This window comes from Meleagris gallopavo, chromosome 1 (assembly GCF_000146605.3).
Source record: "Meleagris gallopavo isolate NT-WF06-2002-E0010 breed Aviagen turkey brand Nicholas breeding stock chromosome 1, Turkey_5.1, whole genome shotgun sequence".
Taxonomy (NCBI): Eukaryota; Metazoa; Chordata; class Aves; order Galliformes; family Phasianidae; genus Meleagris; species Meleagris gallopavo.
The window spans coordinates 87,441,505-87,452,666 of record NC_015011.2 but is presented as its reverse complement, the minus strand read 5'-3'; the positions used below and the strand labels follow the sequence as shown (position 1 = coordinate 87,452,666).

General features: G+C 41.5%; 1 protein-coding gene across 1 annotated transcript; it reads right to left on the bottom strand.

Annotated features, from left to right (window-relative positions):
• Positions 1 to 1,081: 1,081 nt before the first annotated feature.
• Positions 1,082 to 9,504, bottom strand: LOC104913701 (pleckstrin homology-like domain family B member 2). Its single transcript, XM_010721056.3, has 3 exons — positions 8,504 to 9,504; positions 6,266 to 6,356; positions 1,082 to 3,055 (listed from the first exon to the last, which is right to left on the bottom strand). Exons 2-3 carry the CDS (start codon positions 6,312 to 6,314, stop codon positions 1,635 to 1,637), a joined length of 1,470 nt encoding a protein of 489 aa, XP_010719358.1. The 5' UTR covers positions 6,315 to 6,356; positions 8,504 to 9,504; the 3' UTR covers positions 1,082 to 1,634.
• Positions 9,505 to 11,162: the final 1,658 nt, after the last annotated feature.

Below are 11,162 nucleotides of genomic sequence, written 5' to 3'. Positions count from 1 at the left end.
GGGGGAGGGGGGGAAATCAAGCAGAATCCTGAGCAGAAGATAAACTCAAGCTGAGGGAATTTTTTTCACGTTCAAATTATGTGATACGCAGAAAATACTACTGCTTTTTCATGAACTTCAACATGCTTGGAAAAATGTGAGGCAAACTCTCTTTAGAAAGAGTCAGAACTTGAAGGGACTATTTTCCTGTGAGTAAAGAAACAGTGCAAGGAAAATTAAGCAGCCATCACATCCAAACATAAAACCATAATAATTTTTAGTATTACTGAATACAAAAACAACCCTGTACCTTCAGTTCCTCACCACAAAAAATAAAACTCTTCTCCGTGAAATATAAATACACCCCACTGTAGTGTCTTTCAGGACTGATTACTGCTCGAGTTTTACATCAGCACCGTCTGGAACACTCTCTGATAAAAAGTCAGCACCACTTTGCACACGTCAAGCATCGCGACTGGGAACAGAGGGAAGATTTCAAAAAGGAGTGGATCAACCACAAGGAGAAGGAGGGAGACAACCTTCATGCAGTTCTCCTCCTGCTTGCAGAAACCTCCTTTCTCTCAGGGCATGATCTGGCAGCTGGGCCACTCCACCCTTCACAGTATGGCCCAAGACACCAGAATGAAGCCAGCAGTGAGCAGCACTTGTCCCAGGAAAGAGAGGACCACCCTGACTACTTGGTCGTGTCTGGGCACATGAAGCTGAGCATCTTCACAGTGCCTTACAAAGGTACACATAGACAACAGCTCTGTAGGACAGTCGCAACAACATCCCATGGCCATTTTGCTCAAACCTACCAACATCTGAATTAAAGCACAAATATGAAGTTAACATCTCAAATTTAAGACTCAATATCACACAAATGGGCTCACGTAATGATCTCAGTTTCCCTGTGGATGGTAAAATCAGCACAGTATGAGAGCATGCAAATAGGGCCAGATGGCCTCTGTAGTCACTGCAAGAACTTTCAAGAATTACTAAGCATTCTCTTAAAGAGATTCAATATGACATCATCTTTGACTATTCTGAAGAATAGTTATTTATTTATTTTTAACCTAAAAGTTGTTTCAATAACACATAGAAGTCACACCTCACTACCAATGTACTGCAGGGCTGAGGCCATACATGGTTTTAGTTGACCATAGACTTCTTGCAGAGAGAGAAGCTCTGTCCCATTTTGCTCCTCTCCATTCAGAGCAGAAGCAAAGCAAGAATGGGTGCATTTTAATGAAAATACTCAGACGGTGAAACCACAGGCAGGGTAAGTTGATGACAGACGTCGAACCAACATCAATGTATACGTGACTTCACAGCACAGCACACAGGACTCCAAGCTGCTTACAGGAGATGGGTTCATCCTACTCACTCACCACAAAGCTGTGCCATCAATTAAAACCAAAGTGCTGGATCCCTACAGTGTAACTTGTGGGTTTTAACAGAGCCCACAGGATAAATGATCACAATTTATGTATACTCCAGCTTATTTTTTTCTTTAAGATGGTTGAACAGCACAATCCATCTGAGCTAATGGAGTAGTACGCCATTTAATCATTAGCTTCATGGACCACAGTAATAAAAAAACGCATCTGACGTTGGCAAAATTTACATTTCAATAGACAACAGCGTATGCTTTGCTACACTCTCACAATGGATAGAATTGGAAGTACCAACTGCCATGAAAAACTGAATGGAAAAGAAGAAATTACCAAGCGTTCCATCTCCTGCTCCCGAAGTCGCTCTTCCCGCTGCCTCCTGTGATAGTCCATGAGGTCTTCTCTCCCTGAAATGGAGCTGATGCTGTTCTTACGCTCTCTCACAGAGGTCTGCAGTGAGTTTGGTGTCTGTCTGTAACTTTCCAAGTCTGTATCATCAAATTCCATGGAACTGGTGGAGAGGTTTCTCCTGACAGAGAATGATCTGTCAAAATCCACAGGGGAGAATGAACTACTGGGACTCGTGCCTGAGAGTCCAAGTCTATCAAAATCATCAGGAATATACGAGGAAGAAGATGCTAAAAGCATTTTTTTAGCAATTCGAGGGCTTGCAGGAACGCTAAGAGTTGAACTAACATAGGGATTATTCCCAGAGAAAGAATTTGCATGTGGTAAAACCCCTGAGCTGCACGAAGAAAAATTCAGGTAATTATCAGCATCTAAAGCATTCTGAGGTAGATCCTTTTCTCCAAGTTTTTTCCTTTTAATATTACCCAAAGAGTTTCTTGGGGGCAAACTTAATGGCATCAATTGGCTTTCGGTTGATTTATGAAGCCTGGGTAGGGAACGGCTGTACATTCCCATATGACTTAGAGATCCACCGGAGTATTTCCTAGGGCGTGAGGCCAGAGTCTCCATCATCACATCCCTGTGTTTAACTGGCTTTGCATGAAGGGCCAGACCATCTTCAATATTCATTCTCCGACCTTGTTTTGGACTAGAAGGCATGCTGGCTGCCCCTGAATTGCTAACAGGAGAAAGCATCAGCTCACTCCCTGAGCTGCCATTCCACATCGTAAGAAGAGAGCCTGAGATCTTCTTTGTGTCCAGCATTCCTGGCAAGTAGACATTGTCATACGACTTGTTTTTCTGGCTATACTTAGAGTAGTAAAACTTATCTGTGTGTCCAAGAGCTTTTTCATTTTCTCTGTTGGCATGAATATCAAAGTCTGTCCTTCCTAAATTGTACCCACTGAGGGATGGAGATGTGGCTGACAGGGAACTCAAATGCTTTACAGAGAAGCTTTTATCTGGAAGATACGGACTTTCACAAGGGAAGAGCTTGCCTCCTTGAATTTTGGTAACAGAGTGTATATTTTTAACACTGGTGGAAGGACTGGGTTTAGCCATCATAGGTTGTGAAAGGGTTAAGTAAGAACCAGCACAGTCCCCGTTTGTTTTAAATTTGAGACTTGATGAATATTTCTTCGTGTTGAGGTTTTCCATAATATCCTGGAGACCATTTTCAAGGGAATTCACCACAGAACCCTTTCCCAAACTAGCATTTTGTAATTCCATCTGGTTTTGTGTGTGGCTATACTCTGCCATAATCTTACTGGAATCTGTAAGGAAGAGAAAACAGGAAGAAAAAGTTCTTAGCGAATAAGTAACCTCTTGTATATGTATGTCTGCATATTAACTTGAAAAGAATGCTTTTCCTAAACATTGTCGTGCTTGTAATAAATGTCTCAGATCATTAGAAAAAGCAAGATATAAGCAATCTTCTAATCTCTATTTTAGCAAAAATTGTAGCATAACAGAACAAAAAAGAAACAGACTCACTACCAAATTCACATCGCAGACCAGCAATAAAGCTGGGAAGATATCAGACTCTTTCTTTGTTGTCTTATCCATTGCAAGACTTTCAGTCTTTGTAAGCCTGAGTCTCACAAGATGTTATTTTTCTGATTTTTTACAGCTGAGGAACTGAGATACACAGAGAAGATACAAAGCTGGCAGCAAAGGAAAGAACTGAATGCAATTCTTTCAGGATACAGGTCCTGTTCTGGGTGACTTTTTCTTTTAGCTTGTGCAACTAATGCATTTGAGCCCTCAATAAAGCTCAGTTCAAAGCTCACAAAGCATTGGCTACCTTTCTGCTCACTCCAAGGTCTGCCATACAAAGCTTCATGGAAAATCAACACCTGTTTTTAAAGGTATTTCAGCTCAGTACTCTAATGTTCTTAAAATAAAAAGTTTGTAACTACATCTGCAGAGAACAGTGGAAAGGATTGTCCCAAGCAAGTGTAACGTTAGGATCCATGAACAATAACAATCATATGAGCATTAAAAAAAAAAAGAAAAAACATGGACAGGGGTTTCAAAATGCAAGTCCACTACCTAAGCTTAGAATTGTAACTTACATGCTGGGGTTGAACACAGACAAAAAAGAATTTTGTTGTGCTGGATGTTATTGTTCACTGACACGTCAAGCCCAAGCCTACAGCTACGAGTCCCACTCTGCAGACAGCAGATAAAAGAATTCAGCTCCTGACAGCATCAGTCACTGCAGGAGATAAACAGGCCCTTGATGTAAAAATGGCACCATAAACATTTCCAACAACTCCTTGGATGTGCCACACTGTGCTTTGAGCTAATAAGGCAACCACTCTTCAGTGTCAGTTCCTGCAGCGTCCCTGAGCACAGCTTCTGGAAACGTGGGTCAGCTCTGGGATTTTCTCTTGGCTCAGTCACATTCCACTTGTGACATCAAACCATCTCAGAATGTCACTCTGCAAGAAAACCTAACATCCTAACCTGTAAAGTGCTTTTAAAAGCCTCTGAGGTGATCCTTTAATCCTCTTCTGAGTACCACTTCAAACAATTATATGAACCCAGACACGGAATTTGGATTTCTACCCCCCAGTGGAACTGCAGAGCAGAACAGAGATGATCCAGTTTCACTGCAGTTCAAACATTAGGTGGAAGGTGGCAATGCATTCTTCGAGTGAATCCCTGTTTCTGGGACCTTTGTTGCTGACAATCTCCTGGATGACTGTCCTGGGCATCATTCAATATATACCTATTCAACAGGCTATGGAAATGAGTTCTCACCCTACACCACCTATGGTGAGTCTAAATGCATAACAAAACTTTCTCCTCAATTCCTAAGGAACAAATCTGTACATTTAAAAACAAAGGTAATCATCATCAATAACATAATTCAATAGGCAGAAAAATGGTCAACATTACGAACACAAAGTCTCCTTGTGCATGGCATTTCTGGCTAACCACGTGTTAAGACAAGTCCTACTAGTAGCAGAAAACATTATCTTGCAGCTTTAGGTCCAAACCTCAGATTTATCACTGCACAGAATTTAATATTTTTCTTAAGCTGACTGATGTTATTTGCTGTAATTTTAATGCATTCATTTTGATGATACAGTTAAGTTGCCTTTGAACCAGTAAGTTCAAGAACTCTGTCATATCATCATTGCTGTGAGTCAACTTCTTATAATGTGACATTTTACTTGCATTTTTAACTGCTTTCTTAAGTTTTGATGAACAGCAACAATGAAGTGCAAACGAACAAAAGGAGGAATGTGATCGTGTTCAAGACGAAACAAAGCATCTGAAAAAGATCAAGCACTCATCGTATTAGTGGTGTTATGAGGAAGAAGATATAAGAGCTGTTGGAGAGAACAAAGCACAATGTGTATGCCTTGTATGCTTATCCTTCCATTGTACAACAATAACCTAACTTCCATCTACCCTCTTTCCTCTTCCCTTTTCCAGATCTCTCTTAAAATTAACTGAGAGTTAATCTCACATCAAGAACATACTGTCCAAATCGTAACTTGAACACAGCTGAAGTTCAACTGGCTTTGCATAAATTCCACTGACTCTTATATAAATAGCTTAGCAGACACATTAATGGGACATTATAATTGTTTATTACTCCCTTGCAACACCAGTGGGGCACATCTCATTCTGCAAAGACTAACTGCTTTTGCCAAAAAACAAGTTAGCTCATGGAAACTTTTAGGCTCATTCACTACAGCAATGAAGGGTTCGTTGTACTTTAAATCCAAACATATATAACAAAAAAAGGCCACAATACCTTTATGTAGTCATGTGGATTCAACTTTTCTCTACAATATCTAATGCAAATTCTGCCACATTTTCAGTTCCAGTATGAGTGCCCACAATCTTAAGGTTAAATCCCAACTGGACTGCAGCACACGTTTAACTGAATCTTAATTTCTTCCCACAAGCCAGATCATGTTTTGTTTTGTTAATCTGTAAGGTAATGCCTGGGATGAGGCTTTATGAATAAGCCATTATTTGTTGCATGTTCTGTCTGATGCTGCCTTCACAGCAACCAGGCAAGGAGCTCCAGCCCATGAACTGTACAGGATCTGTCCTGCCCCAAGGTCAGCCCAAGCTCACACTTGGTAACCTTCGATGCACAGTTCAAGGTTCCGTGCTTAGCAAAGCACTTGCTGCCAGGGGCTATACAGATGAAAATTCTTCCTTTTTTTTTCTCCCTCTCTCCTTTTTCCCCCCTCATTCCTTTCCTTTTCTGTCACTCCAAGTTCTTTAGCTGGGGGTCACTGATTTATATTCCAGCCAGACATTAAACAGATGGGGGAGGGCTGGCTGGCTGTAGTGTATCCAGCTGTGGCCCTGTTTTAGCTGGTGAAATGAGTTAGAGACGGAAGAATGGAGCGCTGATCTTATCTATGTGTAAGCGGAAAGGGAGGACCAAAATCAATAATAAATCCTGAAACACCTCAGTAAATTTACAAAAAAACTTCATTTCTATTAATTACCTGAACCAACATTCTGAAAGGACGAGGCGTTACTTCTGTTTGGCATCATATTCACCTTCTATGTGATAGTTAAAAGAAACTTAATTTTGACCTGCAAATAAAATAAAGAAGAAAAAAAACGTTGCTTTAAGAAAGGTATTCTGAGAACATGTTTCAAGTGCATGGTACAGACCAAAACTGACTTTTCTTCACGTAAAATTTCCACATGTATTTTTCAAAAAGAAACAAGTTAAAAGATGTTTAGAAAGTGCACTCCATGTTTAATGTGGAGGCTGTGGAAAAAAAAGCGACTGGAGTTGTTTTATCAGTTTAGAAGTCCATAAAATTTCATTTGATAATCTGCCGTTATCTATGATCCCTGACTCCGTGCAGGCAGTTACTAGTCACAGCTCCCGAGCAATGTTTGCATTCCTGTGGTTTCCTTAAGAAATTGTTAGGAAGGTTGGACTCTTCTGCAGAAGATTTTATTTTTGAGAGCCAAAAGCCCAAATTCAGCCCACGCAATACCAGCATCCTGCAATCATGACAAAACCTATATTGAAACAGGTATGCAAAACACAGAAAATATTTTGGCAAGACGTGATTTCTGAGGCTCCAAGGGAGCTGGGTGAGGAACGCAAACAGGTTCTTTAAAGTTCATTAGAAATAAATAAATTGATGCAGCTACAACAGAAACTTGGCTTAGCAGAAATGCCAAAATTGTATCCCAGCCACTAAACACTAAAATTAAATTTAAATCCAAATAGAATGTCTCTAGAGGGTTACTCTGTTTATGAAAGGTTGAAAAACAGGCTTTAAAGGAATTGCACCCTGTGACAAAATTAATGGTGACCGTCTGTAGGTCCTCTGTGTTTTAATTCTGGGTGAGCAAACAGAAACGTGGCAGAAGAACAAGTGAGGAACAGAGACAGATGACTGATGTTGCCTACAGATGAGCCACCTATTTGTCCTCGGTAGTCACAATCTCAGCATTTCGGGTCACCGCTGCACGGAATCTTCTTGCCATGGCTTTTTCACTGGAGAACAGCCTTAGAACAGGAGCTGCCTGCTAAATCCCTCTGGAAAGAAGCTTCCTTGCAGTAACCTCTGGCTTTTCTCCCACCCTGCTGGTCCCCTCCCTTGCTGTGCCAGGCAGGCCCTGTCCCTCCCCTCTTACTTCACGAATCACATCTGTGCTGATCTCACTTCACAGCACTTTCTCTCTATACAGAGGTCATTCCCCACTCCTTCTAAGGAGAGAGTTTCCACTCTGTTGGGCATTTCTCCTCACAGCAAGAGGCTGCCTTCACCCTGACAGCCCTCTCCAGGAACGGGAGACGTGGGCACTGTGAATGCAGTTCTGCTCTTAGGAGGCCTCCACTTGGGGCTTCGGCACCGCAGGCTTTGTGTGCTCCAGGGCAGACGGTAGGAAATTGACTGGAAAGTAGACAGTTTTTCATCCGTAAGTGTCACGTTCAGCAGGCAATTTTGTTGACATTGAACGTCTACCATCTCTGAGACCCAGACCTTGAACATCTACCATCCCCAAGACCTAATAGGGTCTCCCATCCCATGGAGAGATCCCTTCCTGCTCGCCTTGCCTCCTCTTATGAGTGGCTGGTGATCATGAACTCTTCCAGCCCAAAGCTCTGAAGCCTTAGAGGCTTCCCCACCAGGAAGGACCAGCTGGTACTCTGTCTTTTGCCGGCTGGCAAAACATTAAGCAACAGGACAGAAATGCCAGTAAAGTGGCTGCTACCTTCCCACCTTCACAGTGTGTGTGCACACAAAGCACTGTTAAAAGGCATTTTCATAACAATGCTCCTCAAAAAGGAGTGGACCCTAATCTTCTCAGCACATGTTCAATTTCACATGGAAAACTAGTGACTTACAAACTTTCACACTATTCTGTAACAGAGTGCAACTGTATCATTGATCAGAAAACTAAACTATGGACAACTTGGAATGAAAAGACAGAGGAAAGATTTGCTTTGAAAGGAAGGATAAGAAATACATCTAATACCTTTCTGCATCTCTAGCATTACTGCTTTATGATTAAGATGACTGGTAAGATCACTAAAAAATAATTTAAAAGCCCATCCCTTCTATCCTGTAAGATGATGGCTACCACTTAATCAATACGACAAATTTTAAAAAGCATACAGGTGAGAGGAAAGGATTTCTATGTAATTGAAAATTCAGTCTTCCGTTTGGTGAACTCATTTTCCCAACAGTCAAAAGGAAGAATGTATTTCTTACGGTTAAATATTTATACAGCTTCGGTTCCAGTTTGAGAATTCATTACATAACTCTCTCCTTAGAGAATGAGAGATCAGAGAGGTCATCACTTAACAGTAGTTGGATCTGGGGAGAGAAAAACTATCTGAATTTTTCACCTGTGAACATAAGCAACAAACTTCAAAAGAACTTGGGAGTTAAACTAACAGCTCAAACCCAATAGTTCTTCTGCTCACATGAAATCATACTCTTTCAGGTTAAGATTAAGCAGGACTTTGTCCAGCAACCAGCAAGGCTGATCCTCATGACAGAGCACACACTGCACTCAGCCTTGTCTGGAACGAAGTAAAGTGACTTCATCTGGGATTTATGGTCATCTGAAGTGAATGTAGACAGCATTACCAATCACGTTTCATCCCTGCAGTGCCCAGGCCAAATTAAGTTTTGTTTTACTAACGACCAGAAGACACTGTGATTCATGGCTCAAACAGGCGGCGAGACAAACAAAGGATTCCATTTCTAAGGTATTATAACACAGGGTTGCTTTATACCAAACATCCATCCACTCAGCTGAGCAGAACAGATCTACAGCTCCACATAATGCAGGTACAGCTTTGCACAGTTTTTATTCCAGACATTTAGGGTGTTATTTCCTCACTGCGTGGGCTCTGTTCCCTTCCTTCAGTTTCAGCCTGAACTGACAGCCTCCTCTCCTCAGGACAAGCTGCTGCAGCACACTGGTCACTCCTGTGTTACCAACAAGCCCCTCACAGTGCCTCAGGAATAGCTACTGCGTTCCTCAGACTGAAAATAAACAGCCATTTTTAAACAAAGTTCCTAAAATTGACCATCTGCTCTCTCAGGCTTCTCTGCGCTTCATTGTTTCTTCATTCCTGGTTTCCCAAACAACACTACAAGTAGCACCCGGCAGCTCCTGTCCCCTCTCATGTCCCTGACATTTCCCTTCAGGAGCTCGCACTGCAGCAGCATACAGCCACCCAAAGAAAACAGATGAAACTCCATTGTGCTCTGCAAAAAAAAAAATTCTGCTAAGTTTTCCCAACACAAAGAAAGTTTGGTGAATGACTGCTGATGGCTTCAGTGCCTGGAGTTGCAACTTTCCCATGGAATAGCACACCTGTACCCAAAAATGGGCTGCTCCGATACCAAGACCATTTACTTTTTTCCTGCAGAATCTTAGGACAGTGCACTTGTTCACAATTAAAGCGAGACTGTTACTTTTTTTCCCTCCTCTCTTAATTTTTATTTATGAAAAGTACTGATAGGCTCACTTACATGGTTAGGAAAGTGAACTTTGTGGAGCTCTGCAGTTTACCTCCAGAAACACCGAAGTGTAAATCAGCCTTTCCCCAGTCCATTAAAGCCTACTGCCAACAAAAGCAATACATTCGCAGCAAGGCACCTGCATAACTCAGCTGAGATGTTATACCCAAGGCCTAGGGAATGAGCTCATCCTTAAAGAGGGACCATGGCCATCTCTGCCAAAAGCTCAGGAACTCAGCAAGGCTGCTATCTTAAAGTCCACTTAAACATCTCAATTTCCTCCTCCTTCTCCCCCACAACCTAGTACACCAGACCTTAAGCTACAGCTAATTTCCTGCCAGCACAGCTCTGAAAATCTTCCAGTCCCTCACTTTCCACAATATAGAATAGACATAGCCTGCAATATGCCAGTGTGAATGACTACGAAGTCTGGTTATGGAGCTTTCATTCCCAACGCTCACCCTCTGGCACATTCACTAGACTAAATAAATTAAAAGGCAAATATCTGCAAATCCGATTTGATGAAGTCCCTCCCTTGTAACCCTGCACATTTCCGATGTGGAAAAAGGAGTGGCAGAGGAAGTCACTCTTACAGCTTATCTCTTCCTTTGAGAAATTATTGTGCTGGATATTGGAGAAGGAGCAGAAAAAGGGAAATGCAGTAACAGAAAAAATCCTACATAGCTTCATCCTCATAATAAACTACATCTATTTTTCTAGTATAACTACACCAATGGTTCCGAAAACTGCACCAGATTGCACAACTGCTCAGGATTTTTAATTGCTCCACCCTAATGCATAAGCATGAGTCTCTCCTTTATGAGAGTTGATGTAAACCATTTACTCTTTCTAGCAAACTGAAACCACATACTCATTTTTATCAGGTCAGGAAAACTGGCAATTTTAAATACCCGTCAAAATCAAAAACGTTTATTACCATTTAAGTACCACAGTTTGATTGCAAATAGAAGACATCACCTTACTAGAATGTCCACATGAAAAATTCAGTGCAAATAACAGAAGCTACACTATAACAGCTACTCTTACCTGGAATTGAAATCGTTCAAGTCCACATCTCAAAGGACCTTATCTTACTCCTATGCACAGGTAGGACAAGAAATTAAACTACTTACTCAAACAGCATTATTTCAGCAGACATCCTTACCCCTCCCTTACTTCTTGGTCACATAAACCACTGTTTCATCTGGATTTGCTCACTGAGCTAAGCAGAGGTTAACACTGCTATTTTAAAATGAGAGTTCATTGTTTTCTGCCCAAACAAAATCCACCAAGAGGCAGAAATGTTTTAGAAGAAATTCCTGCTGAAACAATGAACTCCTTTCTTCATGCCGAAAAACAGGACTGGCAAAGGACAAGCCAGCTTCAGGTTGGCTTA